The sequence below is a fragment of the Alligator sinensis genome, unplaced genomic scaffold, assembly GCF_000455745.1.
Source record: "Alligator sinensis unplaced genomic scaffold, ASM45574v1 scaffold1091_1, whole genome shotgun sequence".
NCBI classification, from domain to species: Eukaryota; Metazoa; Chordata; order Crocodylia; family Alligatoridae; genus Alligator; species Alligator sinensis.
The window spans coordinates 418,980-446,166 of record NW_005842896.1 but is presented as its reverse complement, the minus strand read 5'-3'; the positions used below and the strand labels follow the sequence as shown (position 1 = coordinate 446,166).

The window sequence follows — 27,187 nt, the reverse complement described above, 5'->3', positions numbered from 1 at the left end:
CCTGCTGAAGCTGGCCCACTGGGCAGTCAAGAGGGGAAGATTCTTGGGGCCAGAAAGCCAACACCCCTGCCCCCCAACAGAAGAAGCCTAACTCTGAGGTCCAGGGAGATGGGCACTGCCCTGAAAGGAGGTAACCCTTGCGCCTCCACATTAAATTGTCATTGGACAAAAGACTGAAACATGTTGGTAGCAAAGAACAGGCTTCTTCGCTTGGTGGTTCAACTGAAACTCCCTTCTAGTGGGGCTGTAATATATGCCAGTGCTGCATTATTTCACAAGCCTAGTGGTAATCCTAATTACAGTAATCCTGCACATAGAAAATGCCTGTCAGAAGGCTTTAACTGGAATCCTTAACAGGAAAGAGGGAGTGTGTGCCTATGTTTGGACAGAGGAGAATAAAACATGATGGATTCTTAGTAGTGAACCCCAAAGCTTCTGATTTTTATTTCTGAAAAACAGAGACCATGCGTGACCAGCTTTTGGTCATTAGCCTACCTGGGCTTCTGGGACCCCAGCCTTCTCACTCTCTCCCTTGTCAATTTTTTCCTGAAATCATGCTACTCCTTGGACATCTTTGACCATGCATGCAGCTTATAAAGAAGGGTGGAATGGGCATTCTTATTATTGGTGATGCATATTTTTTCAGATCACTGTGTGCAAGAGAGGCTCCTCTCACTTACAGCCAGGTAGCTCCATAGGCAAGTGCCTGCCTTCTGGGTGTGTCTACATGTGCATTAAGGTGCATTTTCTGTTAAATTTAAATTCAGTACCTCCAATGTGAGGTACTAAAGAAATGTGCATTAGGTTATCTTAATGCACAGTAACAAATACTCACAGGTTTTAAGTGATGCTTAATGCCCAGCAGCCTATTTGTCTGTGCATAATCACATGATTTTTTTTTTAGGTGATGCTGTAATGTGCAGCAAAATAGACTACTATGCATTAAAGCGCACATGTAGCGGCAACCTCTGTTACCAAAGTGTAATCCAGGATAGTGTCATTATTTGCAGTGGCATCACTCTGAATTTCATCAGTAAAAATGATGCATTTGGCATTCCATAGTCATTTGATAAAAAGAAGGGGCCAGAACAGGGTGGGGTCCATCTTGCTGGATCACAGAATGAGGTTCCCTCTTGCTTGCTGTCCTTCTGGCTTCAGTAATCTTTCCCTCTTGGCTGCACAGTAAGACAGCTTCAACAAAGAGGCTAGAGAATACTTCCCATCCAGTCTAGTGGTCAGGCTACACTGTTAGTATATATAAGGTATGGGTTCAAATCCCCTGAGATCAAAGAAATCCTAAAACCCAAGTTTTCCACATTCTTGGCAAGCTATTTATGGATGAAGCACATTCCCTTTACAGTGAAGTAACTGTACTACCTCTTAAGCAGACATACTGATTCAGGTAAACACCTGCCTGCTCGTGTTTCTTTTCTTAAGCCATCACGACTGGACACAGGGATCTTAGTGTGTGCTAAGGCTCTCTCTTCAGAGAGTAAGGGAGCTATGTGCTTCATTACGTGAAACACGTGAGATTGGCCATATTACTTTGGAACAAGCAGATGCTAAGTTGAGGTCTTCCTAGAGGCAAAACAGGATCTGGCTCAAAGGGACTCTTTGAATGAATGAAAATGGAGAAAGTGCCCTGCTAACAATAAAGTAATGAACAGTCAGAAGAACCTGCAATACTGTTATAAGAAGTCTAAAGACAGTACAACCCAGATTTTTTGCAAGGTTAGGCTCCTAACATCTGCCCCACTCTTGCAAAGATGAGGCTTTATGCACTAGCTGTGGGTGTATGAAACTGCAGCAAACAGCAGTTGCTGAGGTGCTCCCTGTGTTTGCTGCAGCTTTTCTTCTGAGGGTACCACTTCCCCAATCAGCTACACAGGACCACTGCTGTACTCCACCTGACTGAAGAAGCAGCATCCTTTGAAGTAAAAGCCATGGCAACAGGTGAGTGGCCAGTTTTAATTTGGTAACCTGCTGTGACCTAAGTGCTAGCCATCTAAATACAAAAAAATCTGGGTTCTACTGTACCAGAAATTCATTATTTGTCTTGGCCCCAAGCAGTAAAATGTGTACAAGTATTTGTTTATGTTTTAATATGGGGTTAGATTGTGGTTTGAAACACCCCTGCACTGGGGCAGTTGAAATGGCCTGTTGCATTGGGCTGTCCAGAAACAACCTTAGCCAGCACACTCAGAACTCTTCCTGTGGGGAACTCTGAGCTTAAGGGGAACTCTGCTGACCTTCAAAAAGTTTGCAGCATGCTCTGCTGTCTTATGTGGGGGCTGGGTCATAGCTACATCTTTCCTCTGTGTTGGGTTGGAACTAGCTACAAGATAGCAACTCTGTTTTATGACAGCAGTAGTGTAACTGTGGGGAAAGGGGTGAGTGAGGCACCTGTCCCAGGCACCAACTTAGAAGGAGCACCAGAATCAGCCCTGGGAGGCTTTGCTATGCAGATGCAGTCCCATGCAGCCTAGCCAGAGATGCCAGACAGCCCTATGCCCCCTAAATATGCGACTGGGTGAGAACAAGGCACTATGGCCAGCACCGTACCTAGACGCCTGGCGGTCCCGGGAGAACTTTTAATATTGGGCCCCCCTTTGCCAGAAAGAATGATGATAATAATTTTAAAAATTACCATTTTCAGGCCCCCTTTCTATCTGGGTCCTGGGTGGTCACTCGGTTCACCCATGCCTGTGTCTGGCCCTGACTAGGGGTAACCCATGCCATGGAGCTGCCGTGACTGACAGGCAGGCTCACTATATACCGGCTGCAGCCCAGGAGGCTAGGAGTGGAAATATACCTCCAATGGCAAAAATTGCAAACCATTCTGCTCCTCTTCGCCTCATTCACTACAGGGAGCAAAGAATTCTGGAGTGGGGGACATAGTGGTGCCCTTGCCGCAGCCAGTGTGCAGGGGGCTTGCTCCTCAGCTGTAGCAGCCCGTGCTCAGCCTACTATAGCAGCAGCAGCTGCTGCCAGAGTGTGGAGGGAGCTGGGGCATATAAGACCTCCCTTTGCCCTCCCCCCTCTCCAGTGGTCAGCCCTCTGTCCAGGGTCCTGCAGGAGCTCATTATTACTCTCTGCATGACAGCTTTTGAGGTGTTGAGATCTGGTTTCATTCTTCATTGGAACAAAATCAAGCCCTTTAGAAATAAACGTCCTTTATTTTTTCTATCAAAACCTTTGCCTTTTCATTTACGTATGCACATTCTCTCTCACCAGAAGCAACCAGGTGAGAGTCCTAGGCTTCAGAACCACAGACTTTCCCATCGAGAACTTTGGTGAGATTGACATGTCTTCATAAAATGTTTCAATTTTAATGGACAAGCTAAAAATATATTCCATCTAAAATGACCTGAACACCTATAGCAATGGGTACCTGTACTTGGCATTATATTATTACAGGCAGTTTGAAAAAGAGCAACAAATGGTGGGGAAGTCTCCTTAAAGAGAAGTGGGACTAATCATGTGATTCTAGTTTTAGGAATTGTCCCTTTATACATTGAAAATAAATGCAGTTAGAATGAGACCGATGCCACAAAGACATGAGTTACTGTACTGTTCACCAAACAGCAGATGTAAAAGTTAATGAGCCAGAATGTCTCTCGTAAATTCTGCAATTTCCTTCAAAAACTCTTTTTTTTATAAGTGGAGGTACCCATTCAAGTATCAGGTATATTAGGAATATATATATATATATATATATATATAGTTGAAACACATAGGTCATAGATCAAATCTATAATGGAAATCTATTGAAAATTAATATTCCCATAATACATGGCATAACTTCACTTTTAACACCCTCAAAAGAGTTACTAATTGCTTCTTCCTAAATCTCTTTATATCTCAAATTTAAAGCATTACATAAACTCTAGGAAAAATATTTTTAGTTGACATATAGTATAACCTCATCACTTAGCAGCCCAGAAGAAAAAATGCATCCAACCACACATATAGCACACTCAGACATGAACATCCATACAGTCCCCCTGTATCAGCAAATTATTAGGTGGATTTTTGCCAGCCCTCTGTATGTTGAGTGTTAAATTGCCCCATTGAAATCAATGGACCAACGGAAATCAATAGTGAAGTAATGTACTGTTTGGTATAAGTAATGGTGGAAGAATGCGGTCTGTTGAGATTATGTGATTTCTCTCCTTAGTTCAAAGAAGATACGTACCAACTTCTCATTGCCTAATTATTGTTCAAAACAAAAAAGCTAGTGAACTTTTTTTTAACCATGTCATGTATGTGTGTTATTTTCATTTGCAACATATTTGAGGTGTCTTTTAGAAGTGATTTATTTTTGTCTACAGGCAGCTGGTACCTCTACCACAGGGCTGACTGATGGCAATTAACACCTCTTGGCCCACTGCAGACAATTTCCCACCTATTGCTTTTTAAGGTGCTAAAACTAATCTCTACTAGCTTTCATTGACAGAAGGATCATTAAAGGGTTTTCTCTCCCCTCATTTTGCAACAATACCTAACACAAATGAATGGCCAAAAAGTGTCTTGACAGGATTCTGTTAGGTAGATTTCTTAGGGGATGATTGACAAAATGAGGTATAAGGTTTTCTTTAACACAGAGGTATATCTGTAGACAGAAATAGGCTTTGGCAAAGTGATTAACAAAATAAATAGGAACGATAAAAAATTACCTTAGGAAGAAAGGCTGCAGATTTCATTACCCATATCTATTACATTTTTGGAAAATCAACCACGTTATACATAATGCTATTCAATTGTCTTATGATGCTGCATTAATAACATTCATTTTACAATGTCATTTTCCCTATGTGTACACAAATAAATGCAAAAATGTGGACCTCAATAGTTTAGTGTCGGTACATTAAGAAGCATATGATTAAAGTTGGTTGCAGCATGCAAGTACAGTGTTTAGGCTCATCCCAAATTATTAATAAGCTTAAAACCAATTTCTTATGGAGAACAGAAAATTTTCAAATTTTTGTGAAAAAATATAACATATACAAACACACAAATAAAACGACATAATAGAGCTAGTTGCAGTGTTTCCAGCAGAAGGATTTTTGATAGAAAAATGCATTTTTTTTCTGCATGAAAAAATCTTGAATTAGCAAAAAAAAATAAATCTTACTAGTGGAAAATTGAACTGAAATATTTAATTGTGAATTGGTCTGATGCAAATTGGATTTTTTTCCTGTTCAGCTGATCCATGAAACATTAAACATCCTTTTTCTATCAGCCTACTGCACTAAAATAATTTTATTTCAGGACTTCATTCACTTTGATTCAGCTGCTTTGAGGACTATCAGGTCTTATAGGCCAGGGGTCAGCAACTATTGGGGCTGAAGGGCCACTTAGGGAGTTTTGGTGAGCTGTTGAGGGCTGGGTCAGCACCCTTCCTCCCCCTGCTCTCTGGCTCACAACAGCTCACCAAAACTCCCTCCTGGGGCCCAGCCCCGCACTGTCACCACTCAGTGATCCCAGCTTTCAGCTCTATAGAGACTGGCCTAGGACCCTAGCAGGCAGAGCACACTTGGCCGGGTGAATGGGATGGAGCTGCATGAGGGGGTGGGGAGCAGTATCTGGGAGCAGGACAGGGGGCAAGGCTGGGATTGGTACTGGGGTCATGGGGCAGTGACAGCCTGGGCCTGAGGCAGAGCTGCGATCCACTCCTGGCACACCCCTCCCCGTGGAAGCGGTGCCCGTTGCAGGGATATGCAGGCAGCAGATCAATGGCTCTGCCCCAGGCCTTGGCCCCGCAGTGTCACTGCCCTGAGTTCCCGGCCCCACCTGCCTGTCCCACTCCTGGATTTTGTTCCCCACCCACCCATGGCCACATCCCATGTACCAGGCTGAGCACACCTTGCCTGCAAAGGTCCTGGGTTGTTCTCCATGGAGCTCCTGCCTATGCGCTCCATCTGGTGCCCCCGGCAGTGGGTGCAGGGAGGATCGGCCAGGGTGCCTGGACAGTGGGACCAGGTCTAGCAGCAGCAGCCACACTGGCAGCACCAGCTGGAAGGAGCCACCACTGTCAGGGCTGCCGGGAAGTGGAGTCTGGCTGCCACACCACCCCAACCCTGCTGTACACCTGGCAGAAACAGCCACACAAACCACAATCCAGGCTGCCCCCTGTGCCTGGACTGGACCGGTCTAAGGACCCATCTCAGGCTAGTTAAAATCCCTTGGTCACCTGGATCCAGCCCATGGGCTGTATACTCCCACCCCTGTCTTAGGCAATGTTCATTTTCTTATTTGAATTATACACTGCTAAATAGATGAGACTGAACCTAAATCTTGTAGTCCAATTTACTGGACTGGGACTTGCAAGGCACTGGCTTCCACCCTATCATGACTACAATCTTGCAGCATAACCTTTTTGTTCCTCAGTCCCTCATCTGCAAAATAAGGATAAATATATTTCCTTTCTCCCAGTCTTGTCTGTTATGTCTGTTTAGACAGTAAATCCCTTAATCCATGGGCAGGTATTACATTTATAATGCTAATACGCCCTTGAAGTGTTACAAAAAGCAAGCATAGAGCCACTCAAGCTGTTTGTAGCACTACAAAGATAGGAAAAGCATTACAAAATACTGCCTCTTCCAGAGAGGAACTTCTTGGTTTTGAAGCACTGCATTTTAACACCTGTACAGTTACATGCCTGTAGAGTTATAGGTGAGAGGGAGAGTGATTGTCTTTCTGATATACTCCCACAGATGAACTTCCAGGGAGCCTTGCTGGGACCTTGCAGCTACTGTGGCCAACACATCAAGAGTCCCAACTCTTTCCAGGGCTTTTAAAGTGGTGGTAGCAATTCCCGCAGGGATGGCTGTCAAGTCCCTGGTGTCTCGCTCTGCACCTGCCTGGCTCCACCAATCAGCTGCAGCTCTGCTGGCTGCAGGGTCCTCACAGTGCCGGTTCTACCATATGTCCTGACATAGGATAACATTTTCAAAAGCACCTAAGAGATCTAGGAACTCAAAGCTGGCTAAAAGCTTTGTGAGATGGACACCTAAGTGCCACACTGAAATGCAACTTACAGGCTATAACTTGGTTTTGTGTGATAACAGACATGGTCTGTGCTTGTACTTTCTACCAAGAACTCTTCAGAAAGATGCTAATATAGGCTGTGTGGATGGAGGCTTGGCTGCTGCTTCTCTCCTATCCAAACTGAAACAAGAAGACTAAGAAAAGTTTTAGCAATTTCTTCTAGGGAGAGTGTCCACATTTCCAAAAGAGATCAACCTTCCTCAGCTTAGGGAAATATCAACAGATACCATTTGATAACACTTTGCATACATGTTAGATCTTCCCTGTACTGATTTTTGTACACTAATCTTTTGGTGGGGGTGAGATCCCCACATGCTTAGAACACTGGAATATTTCACAGTGTTGCTCCACATGAGCATCATAAGAAATGAAGGAAGGCCTTAAGTATTCCCAGAACAATTAAAGACTTAATGTAAAGGAAGGTTCCAAAATATTTGCGGTCACAGATGTATTTGAAACCCCAAAAGCCTGAGTGGACCATTAAGTTTACTAGCTCCTAATACATCTTTACATTTCTTTCCCCCAGAGAATGTTTCTCTCTCTGTTCTATTAGATGCTGACCATGGAGTGGGTGCAATTTTTGCTCCTTTGCTTTGTTTCAAATTGATGTGCTCTGTAAAGCTGAATAAATCAAATGATTAAAAAATGAGTGGATGAGAAATGCACTTCAGTGTAGTCTCTTCCCACACATAATCTAGGCATGGAATCTCAGAGATGGGAGGGACAGGTGAAAAAGAAAGGAAAAATGCGGTAGCAGAAACCTATACTCTGCAGAAAATATTAAATAAAGGGATAATTGGGGCATGGTGTTGAGTGCACATACATGCATTTCACACTTGAGCCCAAATTATTTATCAACACTCTACTCCATAATACTAAGGGGATGTATAGCTGCTCTGTCCAAGGAGAGTTCCTCTCTGTATATACTTGGTCTGGAGAATAAAAATGCGTTGCTGACCTTTTGTGGTAGATTACTAGTCCACTGTATTGGCCAGCAAGTGGGAGTCACAGAATTTGCTTTCTCCTGCATGCTTGGACCCTAAACCTCATTACATAGGATTTTAGGTGGACTTTTATTCCTAAGCACGGGCAAATAAATGGCTGCTTGTAGTTGTTAAAAAAAAAGTGGCGCTTTACTTGGAACTTGGCGTGCTCCTGTGCTGAGCCCAGTGCATGCCCAGAAGAGGCAGTGCCTTAGTTGGACCTTTCTTGCCCAACATCTGTATCGATCAGGCACTTTACTGGGGCTTTTTGGTGCTTTTATCTAATAGCTGATTGAATTAGCTTTACCTAAAGGTGCCAAAAAGTCCCACTGAAGCACTCAATCTATACAGATGCTGCAGAGTTGGGTTGAAGTAACACGCTACTTCTTCCAGTAAAGTGTATTGTGACCTAACTTGTATCAGGAGAGATCTGGGACAGAAGTTCAAGAGACTGGTCTAACTTAAAGTGATTCAACCTGCTACTACTTAAACTGAATTCTGCCATTTTGAAACCAGTCTATATGCAATGAACTTCTGTCCTGTTACAGGTTTAGAATGATTTCCGACCATTTATACAGATTTATGTGCAATTTATGTCCCTAGCCATAGTCACATCACAACATCACAAATTAAATCAGGGAGGAAGGAGTACTAAAAATGTTTATATGAAAATATTCAGGAAAAAGGACTACAAATTTTTCCTTTTGATTTATGCAACATGTCAATATTTGTGGTTTATTAATCTGTTTCTTCCTAATGAAGACTTACTTTTTCCTTTTATCTGATATGTAATGCTTTTAATGTCCTCTGGAAACAATGATTAGTTAATATAAACAAGATGGGAATATCACAAAGTATAATATTTCAACAGTGCCTAATTCACTGAGAAGCCTCAGTTTTACTGAGCAAAAACACTAAAACTGCAGCTCTTATGTACTTGAACAGTTCTGAAAATGGGAATTTGCTGTTTTGAAATGTTTTTATCTTAAATAGCTATTTTCTACATAACAGTTAATAGAAGCTACCCCACTTCAGAAAGCCACACTTACCTTGTCTGACAGCTAGTGTAGTTGTGTAGACCAAGAATAGGAGGATGTAATTGAGGAAGCTCTGAAAAACAGGAGTGTTGGCATGGAAATCTTCTGACAGATACTTGCTGGTCAGGCCAATACCACAGATAAGGAGAGATAGAACCTGGCCAAGAGCTACAGACAGCAGGAGCTCCCTAAAAGAAAGAAACAAACAAAAAATCAGACATAAAAATCTCAGCCTTTCTATCAATGAGGCAATGCTTAGCATCCAACAAGCATATTTGAAAGTGTGGAAAGTGTGAAAAATCAAATTTGGGATTTTAACATTCTTTTGGATCCACATTTTGTAAAAGTAATATTTGCAGTTTTCCTTCTTTTCCTGATCTCATTTCCATTTTGTTTTCTTAATTTTTCTTTCTCTCTCTAATCTATTTCATCTAGTTTCCCTTCTCTATTCTCTTCTTTTCAGATTTTTAAAAAAAGATTCTTCTTTCAAATGCTCTTTAGTCCAATAACATTTCTTACCTGATCTGTCCACTTACTGCAGTTTCCTCCCCCTATGAGCATTTCCTCCTCAACTTGACTTTCCTTCCTCCATGCTCCCTGTTTTTTATGCTCCCCAGATATTCCTTCCCTGTTTTCCCCATGGTCTTTGTCATCTTAGCCCCTCATATACGTTTAAGTGCAAGACTTATAAATAGTGGTTGTCCTGATAGTTTGCAGGGCTCCACTTACAGGTACTCGATTGACTTCACACATGACTGCTTGCTTGCCTTCCTTCACTTTTGACATATTCTAGATACCACCACCCACAAGCATCTCATGTCTATTATAAGACCATGTTGTATCTATTGTGGTACCTCAATTCTTTCTTTTCACTCTGTCATTCATGAAGGAAGGTACTATCTTAATATGGAGTGAATTAGTTTACAGCACCCTAATACCAGTGCACATGTAGACGGTGATGCTTTAATGCTGAGCTAATTAGTCTACTTGCAGTAAAGTGCATGCAGAGATGCCCCCTGGCCACATCTACATGATACACTGACTGTGCAGTCATTACTGTGCAGTCATTTAGTATTTGTATAAACAAGTACTAAATGACTGCACAGTAAGTAACCCGAGTTATTGTGCAGTGCTGTCGACAGATTTTCTGTGACACTGACTCTGTGGTAGCCCAAGACCATTGTGCAGTAGTGTTGCGTGATGGTTGCTGCCATGTGACGCTACTGCACAGTAGTCTTGGTCTACTATGGAGTCAACGTTGCATGTAGACATGGCCCCTGTGTTACTAAATCTCTTAAACCGCTTTTTTAACAAAGCAGCTTGTAACAGTTTGGGCTAGACTGTCCTACAAATTAACAGGAAGTTTTCTTTAGCTAGGGAAGCAGAAATTTAAATCATGTAGCCATCCTGTCCAGAATTATATCACACACTTGGAAAAACCATTGTCCAACCAAACTATTTTTAATTTCCTCCTTACTTGCATATTCTATCCCCAAAGTACAAATAATGAAACTACTGGGCATGGTGGGTCAAGGGAGAATTCCCAACATCTGTTAGCATCATAATTCTCACTTATCCTTCTTACTGGTGATTTTCCTTTTATTTTTTATCTTTATTTTTGTTTTGTTGTGTTTAGTTTGCTTTTGATTGGGATCATTGACTATTTTGAACACACTGGACTTGTTGGAATTGCGGAAACCTGGATAAAAGTATTGGAAAGATGATATAGTACAGGCATTATAGGGGCAAAACTTTGAGAACCACTGATCTAGTAGCTCCATTTCACATTTCTATGATTTTCTATTTAGATTATAAGCTTTTCAGTGTGGGGACTATATCTTCAACCTAGCACTGAACATTATGTCAACATTTATCTAACAAATGAATTACATTCACTGTAACTTAATAATTTTATTGGGAGGAGAGTAAATGTATTCAACATTTAGATTGCATAGACATGCAAATTATGGGCTATAGAAATGACATTGAAGGGTTACAGATACCTATTCTCTGGCCAGGATTTTCATATCCATTTCCTTTGTTTTCTAATTGCTAGTACTGTCAGCTAATCACATTTTATTCTTCTTCATCAGAAATTAAGTGAACATTTTGTAGATGTAATTCTTTGATAGCTGCACTTTCTCTGCAGGATAAACAGTAGTTACAACTTAATTCAAAGAATGCAAAGGCATATAGACAACTCCCTACATCTTAAGTAGGAAAGGCCATTTAATATACTGTTGATATAGTAATATACTATAGTTACATCTAAGACTGTTCACTATGCCACAAACTCTCTCTCCTAAAATTCAGAAATTCCTGCTAGAATAATGAATGATTTGCTGATTGCACTTTGCAGCATGGAAGAATTTATCAGTTATATTCCTCATGGGGGTAGATAACTAGGAGCAACAAACATTGATGTTGTGAACTGATTTCAAATAGCAAAGTGAAGAAATAAGAAGTTTTCTTTCTTCAATAAAATAGGCTGCTCGCCTGGCAATGTATTAGTATCCATATAGTAAGGCATTCTTATGAGTTGCCAGTCTACTCACAGGAAGCAATTACTTTGAAGCAAGGAATAGAAAGGTAGAATCTTGTCTAAGCTACCTAAGGCCAAAAAAAACAGTCCTAAATAGGTTGCAAAAGTTTGATTTCAGCTGAGCTGAATGGGAACAGTGTGCAAATATTTCTTTATGAGCTCTTTCTGAAATGTGTGCAATTACATGTACATTCATAAATGAAGCCCCTTTCTTCATCCTAGGATCATCCTCAGTTTCCTGTCTTTTGGCCACTTTAGTCCACCACAGGATAGCATCAGCTCATCCTTTAAACTCTTTCACCCCTTTGTTATAGTTTAGAAAACTGAAACAAAAAGTAGTTTTATGTTGGTTTAGATCTACCAAAAGAAAATGGAAAGTACTAAACAAGATCAGAAGAGCAGAGGCTATAGTACATTTAATCTGCCCTTAGCAGATATAGCCTCAGCACAGGGGCAGGCAAAATACGGCCCATGGGCCGGATCCAGCCCACCAAGCACTTTCATCCAGCCCGTGGCGCTCATCAACAAATTGCACCCTGCCCCACTCTTCCACCCACAAGGGTGGGAGCAAGGCACCCACATGTACCCCCCCAATGTACCCTATAGTGCTTCGCTCCCACTCTTGTGGGTGGAAGGGCACAGCCCAACCAGCATCAGCTTCCAGGTGGGGCTGCTGCTGCTGCAGCCCCTAGAGACCTGCTCCGCTTCCCCAGTCTCCCACTTGCTCCAGGCAGCAGGTAGGGAAATGGCATGGGAGGGGCTGCAGCTGGTCAGGAGCACGAAGCATGGGGCTGGGGTTGTGGAGCCCACACCCAGGGGGGTGACGGCAGTGTGGAGCTCAGCTGAGCAGTATGTGGGTGTGAAGGTAGGTGGGGAGGTTGGGGGAACCCCTGCACACTCCCTGCATGGTGTGCAGCCCCAGCAGGCAGTGGCAGCAGCAGGTGGGGAGCTTAAGGTGGAGGCACCCAGTGGGACATGGCTCTGGCCAGCGCTGCACATCTCAGCAAGAGGCACAGCCTCCCCTGGGCCGTCTGTCTTGCCGGCGCTCCCTGCCACTCATGCACAGCCCCTGCACTTGCTGGGCATGGAAGGGAAGCCTCAGGCACTGGAGCAAGCTGCCTTCCCTGCCAGGGCTGCGTGGCAGGGGAGAGAAGCCTCTGGGCCCTTTCCCTCAGAGGCAGGAAAGGCAACCAGCTCCCACACCTGGGGCTTCCCTCCCATGCCTGGGGAGTGCCAGGGCTGAGCATGAGTGGCAGGGAGCACCAGTGATACAGATGGCCCAGGGGAGGCTGCACTCCTTGCTGCAATGTGCAGTGTTGGCAGGAGCTGCACCCCCCTGGGTGCTTGCACCCCGAGCACCCTGTCTGCTCCTGCTGTACCACGGGGAGAGTGTGGGGGGGCGGTCCCCACCCCCCACCCTCCGTCATACCCCACAAACCCACACTCTGCCCCCACAAAACCTCCCATATACCCAATCTCCCAAAATACCCTATGCCCCCCCACACACAGTGACGCCCCCTTACAACCCCCCCACACCCTACCATACACCCCCCACACCCTACCACATCCCCCACACCCCACCATACACACACACACGCACCATACCCCCCCCACAATATACAAGACTAAGAATTTATTTTGAGTTGTTATACAATCACCCCTATATACACAATGCAAACACAAATCATGACAAAAATATTTTTTGTAATAAAATTAAAATATGTTATAGTAGGTTTTTGACTTTTAGTGTATGATTTGGTTTCTTTCTGATTCTAAGATGGCAAACCCCCACGCAAAAAGGAGTATTTCCAGGGGGCAAGAGGAAGGACTTCAAGTGGCAAAGGTTGGGGTTAGGGGTGGGACTTCAGGTCCCAAGATGGTGACAAGTGGGCAGGGCAAAGGGCAGGGCAAAGGGCAGGGCTACCCACGCAGCCCTCGACAGCTCACCAAAAATCGTTAAGCAGACCTCCACCTGAAATAATTGCCCACCCCTGCCTTAGCATAATCCAGTCTCTACTAGGCAGGGTCTCAGGCAGGGTCTCAATATTCTATAAATACGGAGCCTGATTCTGATCTCACATCAGTCTCAAGGTATCAAGAAAGCTGCATCAACATAAAACTTGTGGGAAAGGAAAAGGCCCATGATTAACTCTTTTGTGCTGATTCTTAGTCTGGTGTTAGGGTAAAGTAATAAATTTCACTTAGACCTTACTGAATCTGTGAAATGTTAAGTGGTGTTTAAATATGAATGTTATATGTGTAGTTGCATTCTGGGCTTAATACCTTTTCTTGCCTGGGCAGCTCTGAATTGCCACTAGAAGGTTGGGCAAGCTGTGTGGGGTGGCTACAAGCCAGGACACCTGGGCTCTACCTCTGCTCTTGGGGGCAGGGGGGCGGGGGAGGGCTGGGAGACGTGCATCCTGGGATGTTGAAGGACCAGGAAATTGCTGGTTTTATCTCCATGGAGCAGACTGAAATTACCCCAACACAGCCCAAAGTTAACCCTTGCCTTAAGTGGTATAACTTTGAGACACTCAGGGGGCATTTAGCATGAGTTAATGAAATTAATTTGCAGACGCTTGTGTTTTAAATGCCCTTAGTATGGTCTAAGTGTAACATGTAACTTCACCCTTATTCATTCTTTGCTACTGCTTGACATACTTGTGTTCATATTTGGGCATATGGACATAAGAGACTTCCAAAGGGAGAAAAATCCAGTACCAAAACACTTTAAGTCTAGCTTCTTCACAGTTAGCACATATACACATTCATAGAATATAAAGCAGTTAGATACATTTCCTTGGGTTTTCATCCAATTCAAAGTTTCAAATGAGTTTTCATACAATTCAAAGTTTGAACTGCACTCCCGTCCATGAAGATGACCAGTCTATTTCTCCCTTATGCAACAGTGAAATGTCTCTTATAACACTTCTTCAAAGCAGCATTACATTTGGAATAGCCATTCTTTGATAACTGACCCACACTGGCAGAAAATTCTTCTGTTTTTCATTTGTCCATTTTCCATTGCTAGGTCCCCACAGCAAACGCTAAAGCACAGCTTAGAACAGGGATAGGCAATCACTTCTCCAGGTAAAGTTTAGAGCAGAAATCTTCAGTTATCATAGATTAAAGAACCTCTATTAGTTTTTATAACAATTAGGTAAGTGATCAAGACAACAAAGAATAAAATATTCAAAGAAGTGTAGAGCCTCCATATATGAATGCTGTTAATAATTAACTGCATTGGCACAGGTACCATATTTATGATATTAATGAACTATTCCCACAGTGTTCATTCTCATTGATTATAGTGGGTGATGGACTGTGTAACTGTAATGGTTAGTAAGGTTTAATTTAGAGCCCTCTTCTGTTTCTGACACAGGGGAAAGAACAAATCTTTAGGAACCACAGAATGGTAGGTATTTGATATCAGTGGATACATGAATTGTCAAAGCCTAGGTTTCTACTTATAACCTTCTTTAAAATGAGAATACTTTCTCTAGTATTTGTGTACAACTGAATGAGTGAAATTAATCTCTGTGACAATAGTCAGCACAAAGCCTGTCCACCACGAAGTCCATACTGAATCCTTATCTTGAAATCATAAGCAGGATTTCAATGATAGATAGGCTTCAAGCTGGCCCTCTGCATACAGTCAGTCTGATAATTGCAAAGCACTTGCATCTCCCACTGACATCCAAGCGTGTTGCAAGAGCATCTTACAGGTTCTAGCTCAGGGGTCGGCAACATTTTGGGGCAGAGTCCCAAAAACACCTGCAAACTTGATTTGTAAAATGTTGGCATGTTAAGGGGAGATGGCAGAGGAGCCACAATGGGCCCAATCCTTGTTCTGGCAGCATAGCCCCATCCCCTTTCTCAAGGCACATCTGCACACGCCGCCAGCAACGAGCTGGACCAGGGCTCTGTGTACCCTGGTGGAACCGCTTACAGCCTCCCAGCTGCTTGCCACAGCTGTCTTGGGCTTTGGCCAGGCCCCTGCTGTGCACTGTGAAACCCGGGCTGCTTACAGCAGGTAGCAGGAAAGCTGCAAGCAGCTGCACCAGGGTCTGCAGAGCCCCAACCTGGCTCGTTGCCAGCAGCGGGTGCATGCACACCTCGAAGTGGACAGCAGGGAAGGGGCCAGAGTTGCACTGCCACAGTAAGGATCGGGCCCCTCGCAGCTCCCCCACCATCCACCCCAAAGTACATGTGCCAAGCAAAATGTCTTCACAGGCCACACTGCGGCATGCATGCCACAGGTTGCCTCCCCCTGTTGTAGCCCTTTATTTACTAAACTTAAGCACATTTACCCTCACAGCTGGATAGCATTATGAACTGTAAACATCTTGGTTGCAACATGGTCCTGAAAACCTTTAGGTCTTGAATTAGGAGCTAAAGTTAAAATTTTAAAAACCAAAACCCATAGAAAATGTCTATTTTAATAAAACATTAACCAAGAGGTTTTAGTTTCTTATCTGTTTTCTAATATAGATTACCTAAACTAAAAATGTCTTTTATCAGATTGCTTGAGTTCTATTCTGAAGACCCAAAACCCAAGTGGGCCAACAGTTTCTTATTGACCCCTATCTGGAGTTGGGGTCCTGACACATAGGATGTCTGAGCTGTTTTTATGCTTTCTTGTCACTACTCTTGCTTAGGGTGGCCATCATAGAGGACATTTTGGTTTTCTGCTACTCTGTCCTCGATTGATATGAAACTGGATGCCTTTATGTCCTCTATTTTTCTCTTGGAAGAAAAATAGAGGACATAAAGGTGCCCATTTTCGTATCAATAGAGGACAGAGGACAACTGGACTATCCTCTATGATGGCCACCCTACTCTTGCCTCCACCTCCCCCAGGCCATCACCTTTTCCTTCCCATCAACAAATCTTGAGAGAAGGAGAATGGGATCTAATAAACCATGCATTCTTTCATCATATCAATAAGACCTATATTTGATGACAAGGGACCAAGGAAATTGATTGCTTAATAGATGCTGCCTACAAAAGAGAGAACAGAATCATACTCAGTAGGCGCACCTACATGTGTACTTTATTGTAGAACTGACCAACTCTGCAGTAACGCATCACCATCCGCACATGCCCATATTAGCACACAGTCAATTAATTAACTCTGCTGTACGACAAGTACTACCTTACAGCGGAGTAGTTAAATGTGTCAAAATGCCTGTGTAGACAGTGAGAGCGGCTGGCTGGGGCATGAGAACGCTACAGTGTGGAGGCTGCCTGACAGCTAACCCCATACTGTAGCACCCTCATACCCCAGCCAGACCCTCTGCAGCATGCTGAGCTGGGGGAGCAGCCCTGGGCTGGCAGGCTGACCCCCCAGGCTCCCTGTCAGCTGGAACTGCTCTGCCTCAGCTCAACGCGCTGCAGTCCTGGGCACACACGTAAACACTGCACCCAGGAGCAGCTGACTCGGGCATGAAACGTGCCACAGTCTATTCAGCAGTGCTAACTGCATGTTAAGATACGCCCAGTAAGTTGGAGGATTCTTTGGAGTAGGCAGGGCATTGCCTTACAGATTTCTTGGCTCTTGTATGTGTATTCTTGTTCAGTAATTCTTGTAAATGGGCTTCCTCTCATGTACTTGTTCACCCCCCCCCACATAAAAAGTACCAATCTACAGTACTAGAGCAACTGTAAAAGGTTTAAGTCTATTCCTTATATATGCAGATCTTACCACTGTCTTCCATGTCAGATGAATGCATTGCCATGAATCTGGAGAACCTATTGCAGTGCTTGCAAGTCCAAACATGGCATTTTTATTTATTTTTTAACAAAGAACATATTGCAAAAACAGGAAAGAAAAGTACAGCGTGAAATCCTTAGGGTTCTTATTTCAACTGAGGTCAGTGTGATCTATAATAGGCAGGATCTAACTTTAATTTGTCCAGAGTCAGCTTTACCCTACAGCTCAGTTGTTCAGAGAAAAAGGCAGGTTATTCCTGAAATCCATAACACTTTCAGTGTTAAAATGCATGTTTGTCTTCCAATCAAGGGATGGCTGTAGATAAGTCTATCCCAAGAGAAGAGCACAATCACTGCCAAAGCTTGAGAGAACCATGTTGTTTAATTGTTTTGTGGAGGTCAATTTGGTTTTTGGTAGTTTAGAGCAGGGCTTTTCAACTTTACTGTGGACATTTTAGAAAGAATAATCATAAATACAAATACAAATACAAAATGGTTGACATGAGACTGTATGGCAGTATTATGGAAAAGGATCTGGTAGTCTTCGTAGATCATAGGCTCAATATGAGTTAGCAGTGTGATGCAGCTGCACAAAAGTGAATGTGGTTTTGAAATGCATCAATAGGAGTATTAGGTGCAAGACACAGGAGGTGATAATGTCTCTCTACTCAGTACTGGTTAGACCTCATTTAGAGTATTATGTGCAGTTTTGTGCTCCACATTCTACAAAGGACATGAAGAATTTAGAGTATTAGTATAGAAGCCAGGCCCAATGACAGATTCCATATGAAAACACCATTTTGATTGGGATAATGAACAATATTTTCATTTGCTTTTCAAAAGGTTCAGAAAATTCTTTACAAACACTAGTCAATGAATGTTCTGAACTAGGTAACTGTTATTGCATTAATTTCGAGGGATGAAAAGGTTAAATAAACCACTTCTCAACAATGAGCTTGCCAGGAATAGAATTGAGGAGCCCTGACTTCAAATTGTATGGTTTAAAACCCATTACTAACTCAGGCTAGAACTCCATAGTAAAGATGTGAGTGGCTAAAACAGGCTCAGTTTTATGAAAAATATGTAAGGTCGTTAGGCTCCAGGCAATTTATAACTGGGTAGAGCTTGAAAGCTGTAGTTTTACAACTAAATAAGAAAGCACACATTCAGATGACTTCTATGTGGCCGACAGCATTGGCTTGCACTCTATTGTATATGAATGAGGTAAAGCTGTTAGTTCCTGCAGGAAGTTAGTATGTAAAATGACTGATGGCTATTTCCTTTTGGAGAAAATGAAATGCTCTGTCAATTCCATTATTTCATCTCACTTTCAGATATTGTTGTGCCTGACATTGTAAGTACTGTACAGTGAAGTGGTAAAACTGGATTCCACCAAGCGATGAATACTACTGGAGAACATAAGAAATAGTTTTAAAAGTTTCTGGCCAATAAAGATGATTGGCAACCAATTTTGTAAGAGCAATACAGCATAAAGCAACAGGCTGCAGTAATTCCTATCATCAAAGAAAATGCTCACTAGTGCCCTTATAAGTAAAACATCCCTTGCAACTACTCTTTTGCCATAATTACATAATGTAGTCATGCAGTTTAAGTTCATGGGGAACCATGCTCATGGATTTATTCCTACAGATAGTCTGGGGCAGCTGACAATGAAGGGGGTAGCAGTATCAGTTATTGCTATACTCACATTACCTAAACCAATCCCAGTTTAGGATTCAGATGGAAACCAAACAAATGAGATTCCTTCCTTCAGCTCTAAAGGCTCACATGAGCTAGTGTAGTGTGATCAGGGCTACCAACCGTAGTCCTGGAAAACAACACTGTGGGTGCGTCTACATGTCACTGTACAGAGACGCTGCTATGGCACTGTGCTTTAGTACTTCCTTTTGGGAGTACTAAAGCATGACACAGTACAAGCAGTTACTGTGCCATGTGCGTGGCACACGGTTAGATTTCTCCGCTATGTAGCGACACGCTATACTGGAGAAGCGTGCCACTATGGCAATGTAGATGCTGATCATGTGCAAAGATGTGGGTTTTCTGGAAAATTTTAAATCTGGAAAAATTTCCAATGCCCTAAATAGAGCATGATCTGATTTAGCAGGTTTACTCATATTTAGTAAACAAAACTAAAAAAGCCCTCCCATGTTAATTTTATGTCCCAATAGCCAGAAGTATTTGAACTGAAATATTTGATTAGAAAAAAAAATTAAATACAGCACACTTAATGTGGTTTAAAAGTTATATTCAAACAAATTAAAAGCTTTATGTGGAAAGAAATTAATGATATTGGAATACTTGTAAAGATGTAAAGACAATACACAATAGCATGTACTTCCTTTACATAGTTTGTTTGAATTTAAGGGAAAAAACAAACGCACTAAAAACTGTTGGCACACTAATTTTAGCACACCCAAAGAATTGTGCATGATATGCTGTGCTTTGGTTTTGATTTGACCTGCACAGTCAATTAGGTGAATTCATCACTTGATTTTTGGTTTGGATTATTATGTGAGTGTATTTGCCCTCCTGTTTACAAATCAATAAAATATATATGTACTCTCTCATATGCTTCCTAGGGATAATTATTTGAAAAACATTAATTACAACTTTGAAACTGCCAAGCTTGTCTAATATTGTATTGGCATCCATTCATTGTTACTAATGAATTTTATGAAACAATGACATTTTAGAAATGGAAAATTTTCCACGGAAAAATTAAGCACTGGAAAATTTTCCGCCCCACATCTCTGATCACATGTTGACCCACGTGAGTGCTATGCTGCCATAGTGTGTTGCTATGTCGCTGTAGGGTGATGTGTAGTCACACCCTGTATCTCTAGAAAAAGAAACAGGACAATGACATTGTGATGATATGCACAATTCCAGATCTGAGCTAAATTTGGTTTGAAGGGATTCTTTCTTTCTAGCATTAAGAACTGTCTTTAACTTCCCCTGTACTTCCCCATACATGAATGAGTTGGATGTTTTGACCCCACAATTGCCATGCTCTCACAAACTAAAAAGGAACGGATGATATTACTTCCTTAGAAATGGAAAAGATTGAAAAAAGTGCAAATAGGTGTGCACACACTCCAAGGAGGAAAAATCACATGAAGAACCAGGAGGCCCCAAAAAGAAAATTTACTTTTGATCATGTAGCTGTATTCCAGCAGTGAAGGTAATTTGGAGCAGGGCTGATCCCTGACCATATTATTCTTTGTTGGTGCAACATTGTGTAAAGTTAACTGCATAAATAATTCTAAGTACGTGCACCACTAACTACTTGGCATATACAGGCCACCAGACAAAGGGGTCAGTGGTTAGATTTGTATCTTTAATAAAAGAATAGGTTCAAAAAGTGGTAGGTGTGCGGGCCGGCTCCCGATCCCATCCTCGCCATGTGCAAGCCGGGTCCGTCTTTGCGCACGCGGACTGTGGCCCGCAGCCCGGGCACGCGGGGCCGAAGAAAACCGCGGGGCGGTAAGGTACGCGCGAGCTAGAATCAGTTACGGAGGCGTAATGGTTGATTGAAAAGATTATTTACTTACACCCAAGGTGGTCGCGGTGTAGGCTGGACAGCTTTCCAGGCGCAGCTCCGCTTGAATCCTCGTTGGAGGACTCTGACAAACTCAGTTCTTTGACCCCGGAGCAGTTTAGGCTCCGTGGGTTCGGCAATTCTTTCCTCACGGAGTGGCTGAATCTTCGTGGGTTCTGTTCGGTTCCCAGGTCCCCCGGAGCTGTTAAGACTCCGTGGGTTCGAAAATTGGGTATATAGGATAGGGATACGTCTAGGATTGCGCTTGGTGACGGGGAGAGGCTAGAAGCTAAACGGACCTCCGTTGCCTGCTTAAGAAAGGTGCGTTGGGTCCACAAGGGTCCACATCGCTTGGAGATCTTCACACAGTGCAAAGTCTCCTCCTCCTGGCAAGTTCTGTATCTCTCCAGGTTTCCTCTCTCTCCGACTTGGGCGGAAACTACCCAAGCCTTTTGTACGGCTAGCAAGCCAATAGCTAGCTGCCACGTATGCCTACATTTAGAACCGGCCAATAATGTGGCACGAATCTAAATACAAATGGCGGGAACTCCTTTGCACCGTGCATCACTATGATGCAAAAGAAATGCACCATGCAAAGAAGGCTACAAATGGCGGGAAATACTCTTTTGCACGCGGGTTCTCCTATTGCAGCAGAAAACTCTACCGTGCAAAAAAGCTGCAATTTGGCGGGAACATAATTTAGCGGTGCCGAAGCACACAAAAACAAAAAACCACAACTTTGGGTTGTGACAGTAGGTACAATTGTTTGCAGGTACAAACTTGTACCTGATAAAGAGGTGCCTGACTTCTGGAAAACTAGAGCTAGTAAGTCAATAAAGATTGAGTGAGCTTCTTTTCTTGTTTCTTTCTTTCTTTCTTTCTTACATCAAAACGAACCATATGCAGTGCCTTTTGTTATTATTGTAGAAGACTGTACTCAAGATTAGGCCTATGTTGTGCTAGGCATTGTTAAAATAGAGTAAGAGAGAGTTCTTTCCCTGAAGAATTTGCAGTTTAAAATAGACAAGAAAAACTAAGAAATGGAAGAAGAAATATAAAGTTCAAGATGATCCATCCAATGTATTAATCTAATCATTGTTCCCTGGCTTTGCAAAAAGCTTTTGTTTGGCTAATGGAAAATATTGGGGGTTTTTTAATATTGGTGACAACTATTATATTTGTGCAGGAAACTAGTGGTGATGTTTATTTATTACAAATCTATATACAAATGGAGCCAAACTTTCTCCTATGATATGAGCCATATTCAACTCCACTGACTCCAAACTTTTTTCCAGAGTTCTGTCACCATCCACATGCTAAAAAATAGCTTGTGGGGGGGCTCCTTAAATTAGGCCTGGAAAGTTTGCCCCTAAACTGAATCAATGCACACTGAAAAAGATAAGAGGCATGCACATTACCATTTCCCTGAAGTCTAATCTATGGAGGGTCCCATGATGGTAATAAGCAGCCACAATCTTTCCCAAATTACCCACCACTTCAAAGCAGAGCGTTAGTATGCCTGTAGCAGGTTCTGACCTAGCCCCTTCAGCACCTTACTTCCAAGTCTTTCTTCACTGTTCCCTACTTATGGCTTGACATTGCAGCCATTTCACTTCTGTAGCTTCTCACAAGGGAGTAATCCTCAAAGTTATTGCTTCATGAACGCTGGGTGGAATGCAAGGACAGCCTAAAAGCCTTAAAGGGGTTTCAAGCATGTCTTTGGCTAAAATGTTCAGAAGTCTAAATGCCTAAAGTGCGTTCAAATGATATGAATTTCAAAGGCATTTCATTCCTCAGGTTTGTAACCTGGGAGAATCTCAGCATCTTAACGGATTCTGTGCTGATCAGCTGCTAGTAGAAACCAATGACAACCTGTCTGCGTTGGACAACAATCTTAGGTCTTTTTCTTTGAGACGTAATTTTCACCAGTGAACTCGTGCCTCTTCCGCTTCAAGGCTAGATGGATGCATTGTGAAGCACGGTTGCAGATCAAAAACTTCAGCTAGTATAGAACATGGATGCCTGCTTTGCTTAGGGGTGTTTGACTCGTGCTTTGATTTGGGGTGTTTCTCTCAGGGAGCACATCATACCTGGACTCTGTGAATGAAACCTACCAACGAAACCTGAAATGGTTTAGGTCCCTGCTACCTTAGATACTTAAGTCAAGATTTTAAAATGATAATTAGTCATTTTGGGTGCTATGGTTTAAGGGTGCTGCATTTCAGATACCTTACAACAGCAGGTTTTCACAGAGTAGGTTACTAGCCATTTCTAATAATTAGGTGCCATTCAAGGTAGCTCAGGTTGGGTGCCCAAATTAATTAGTTGCTTTTGAAAATCACAGCTCTCTTCTCTCCTGTCACACTCTGCCTGATGAGCCTCCAAAAATGCAGTCCACCATCTCATTCTGTTCCTAAAGAAAGAGAACACTTCAACGTTTTCTTTCCCAATGAAAATAAAGTTCAGAGGCTCCAATACTATGTGCTTGCACTACATGCATGATAGCTTGGGCAAATTCTTTGCTCGCAACACGCAGTAAAGACAGCTATGACATGGCAGAAACTTTTCAAAAGAAGATAATACGTGTGTTCCAGGCTTAGGCTTTTGTGTTCAAACTCCTATTTTATATAATTAAAAAAAGATAAAATTATATTGTGGGCAGGAACAAAAATGAGAGATAATTCATCTATTGCTGAAAGATAAGTTCTGCTTTCTCTATAAGTAAAGCCCTTCAATTTTAGATACAAGTTAAGAATGAGATGGTTCTGGTTTACTGCTTTCCCCTTAGGCTCCAAAATAAATCTCTCTTTCTCTCCCTGCCTTTCAGTGAAATGAGACAATATGACTACTTCTGACAGCACTGTAAATTTATTACAGGCTTGACACATGTTGATGGAATGGACTAGCTTTAAAAAAAATAAGGGTACTGATCTTATTGTGCAGCTTTTAATGGAGTTTAACATTGTGACGTGTCTAAAAGGGGTTATTTTTAGTAGAAATAAAAGGGTGAAGGTGATAGGGCAAGCTGCCAAGTGGAAAATTTCTGGAGAGCTGGTGCAGAGCACGGTAAAGTGCTATGATGCTAAATACACCAGAGTTTCTGATGACCCAAGAGGTAAGAGTGATGACTCACTTAAGGTAAAATGAAACCTGTGAAAATATAAATGTAGAAAGTCATCTAATAGGTGATAAATCAACCCTGACATTTGATACAGTATTTGTCTACATTCACTGCTATCTAGGTCACTTCCACTGCAATCCCTCCACCATATTAACATCTACATTTTGGATGCAGAACCAAAACATCTTGAGTGAAAATGTTGCTAGTCTTGTAACAAATACTAAGATTTGAGCAAAGCGTATGATGACCTTCCCTGACATAGAATATTGGCGTGACACAAAGAAGACTCATGTGCTTTCAACAGACAGTAAAAGATTTTCCTTGCCACGTGGATGAAACTTTACACGAACAATTCCCTTTGGTGCATGCTGAGAGCAGGAGGGGGCCAGAGCACAGTGCATTCTTACAAGCCTGGACCAGTAGAATGGAGCATGAAGAAGATGTTCCTGCTGTTGTAAATGAGAATATCCCCTTGGCTGCACAAATTAATGCTGGAAGCTGAATAAGCACGATAGTATTCTCTTGAGCAGAGAGGCCTAACACCACCTTTGCTCCCTTATCTATTTTGTATGCCAACACACACATAGACACCTCCAATGCACCCGAGTATGGAGTTTACATGCTGTGTTCACATGCATACCACTTCCACCTTTTAAACAAAAATTAGCCATCCAAAATTGGGGTCTTAAGTGATGAAACATTTCTGCATCAGAGTGGTGGCTGCTGGGCGCTGTGCTTGGCTCCCAGCTGCATGGAGCATGGACAGAGGCCACTCACTCTCCTGAAGCTTCACAGCTAAAGGTTTAACCCTCTCACAGCCACTGCTGTATTGGCAGCTTTTTTGGGGGCACAATTCAGCTGTATGCATGCTGTGGCAGGCAAGATTCTACAAAACCCTTTTTTTTCTTCATTTTGCCTTCCCAAAACAAGGTGTGTGTCTTCTTTGTGTGTGTGAGCATGAGAATAAATACAGTATTGGCATGGCCTTTTCATGCTAGTATTTAGGTTCTTCCCAAGTCCAGGGACAGACAGGCTCCTACCCAAAGAGTTTACAACCAGCGATCCTTCCTTTGTGGTGTCTGTGTATATGGATCAACAAGGGTTGGACCAGACAACCTCTGAAATCCCTTTCAACTCTATGATTCACATTTCAATAAATTAGAGGAACATAAAACAATTATCTTAACTTCCACTACAAAGTAAAGCCATCTTTAAACAGTGGAGCATAGGGCACTCACAGAGCACTGCGCTGGCAACCCTGTGTATGGAATTGCGGGTGCAGGGCTCTGTAGTGCCATGTGCGGCTCCACAGCATTTAAAAGCTGGCACCTGCAGCCCCATTCGAGGGGCTGCAGGTATAGAGCTTTTAAGTCCTGAGGTGGGGGGGAACATTTCTCCATATGGTACATAAAAGCTGGCATTCACAGCTCCCCTTTGGAGTCCACCAACTGTTCCCCAAACCAGGCAGTTTCCTGAGCAGAGCATTATCCCCTGCTCCCTTCCATCCCAGACTGCTCAGGGGAGGGATGGAGCAGGACTGGGGTTCTGGAGGGGAGAGCAACAAGGGTGATGTCATGGTGGGAGTCTGCTATAGACCACCAGACCAGGAGGCAGTGGTGGATGAGACTTTCTTCAAACAGCTAGTGGAAGTTTCCCGATCACAAGCCCTGGTTCTCAATCACCCTGACATCTGCTGGAAGGGCAATACAGCAGCACACAGACAATCCAGGAAGTTTTTGGAGAGTGTTGGGGACAACTTCCTGGTCAAGTGTGGGAGCGGCAAAGTAGGGGCTGTGCTCTTCTTGACCTGCTCCTCACAAACAGGAAAGAATTGGTGGGAAATGTAGTAGTAGTATATGGCAATTTAGGCAGTAGTGTCCATGAGATGACTGAGTTCAGGATCCAGAGGAAAGGAAGGAGGGAGAGTGGCAGAATAAGGACCCTGGACTTCAGAAAAGAAGACTTTGACTCACTCAGGGAACTCATGGGCAGGATCCCCTGGGAAACCATGTGAGGGGGAGAGGAGTCCAGGAGAGCTGGCTGTACTTCAAAGAAGCCTTAGTGAAAGTACATGAACAAACCATCCTGATGCACAGGAAGAATAGCAAGTATGAAAGCAGACCAGCTTGGCTTAGGAAGGAGCTTTTCAGTAAACTAAATCACAAAAAGGAAGCTTATAAGAAGTGGAAAACTGGACAAACAACTAGGGAGGAGTATAAGGGTATGCTCGGGCATGCAGGGATGAAGTCAGGAAAGCCAAAGCACAATTGGATTTGCAGCTAGCAAGGGATATGAAAGGGAACAAGAATGGTTTCTACGAGTATGTCAGTAAGCAGAGGAAGATCATGGAAAGTGGAATCCATGGGTCATGGAAAGATCATGGAAACACAAATAATTACGATGTCATAGGGATAACGGAGACCTGGTGGGACTCCACCCATGACTGGACCACGGGTATAGATGGGTATACCTTGTAGAGGAGAGTTCAAGTAGATAAAAGGGGCGGGGGTATAGCTCTCTATGTTAAGGAAAGTTATGCATCCCTGCAAGCTGATGGTGGCGACCAGGGTGGACAACTGGAGACCCTCTGGGTTAAAATCTGTGGGGAACACAGTACAGGGGACACAACAGTAGGAGTCTACTACAGACCTGCCACCCAAAGTCAAGAGCTTGACCAGAAATTCGCCCGGGAACGAGCTGATCACCTTCACTATCCTCCGTAAAGCTGGCAAGTCAGTCAGCAACATTGAAGTCCTTGACTTCAGGAAAGCCGACTTTGACAAGCTCAGGAGGCTTGTCAGTAAGGCCCTAAGGGACCACGACCACAGAGCGGGGGGAGTCCAGGAAGAGTGGTTCCTCCTCAAGGGAGCGATCCTCAATGCACAAGCTAATTCTATTCCATCTCGGAGAAAAGACAGCAACAGAGCACAGCAGCCCCCTTGGCTCTCCAGGGATCTAGCAGACCTCCTGAGGCTAAAAAGAAAGGCCTACAAAGGATGGAGGATGGGATTCACCTCCAAGGAGGAATATTCTGCACTAGTCCAGTCCTGCAGGCAGCAAACCAGGAAAGCCAAGGCTGCAACTGAACTCCAACTAGCCTCGAGCATCAAGGACAATAAAAAGTCCTTTTTCAGATATGTGGGGAGCCAGAGGAAAAGCAAGGGCAACATTGGACCCCTGCTG

General features: G+C 43.1%; 1 protein-coding gene across 1 annotated transcript in view; it reads right to left on the bottom strand.

Annotated features, from left to right (window-relative positions):
* The window catches only part of SLC35F1 (solute carrier family 35 member F1), a gene marked incomplete at its 3' end in the record, with an annotated part of 183,771 nt that overhangs the window by 134,146 nt on the left and 22,438 nt on the right, over window positions 1-27,187 (bottom strand). Inside the window, exons 2-3 of the mRNA XM_014525829.1 lie at window positions 10,643-10,769; window positions 9,083-9,258 (exon numbers count right to left, since the gene is read on the bottom strand). Coding sequence (XP_014381315.1) covers window positions 9,083-9,258; window positions 10,643-10,769 — 303 coding nt within the window. The remainder of the gene's footprint in view (window positions 1-9,082; window positions 9,259-10,642; window positions 10,770-27,187) is intronic.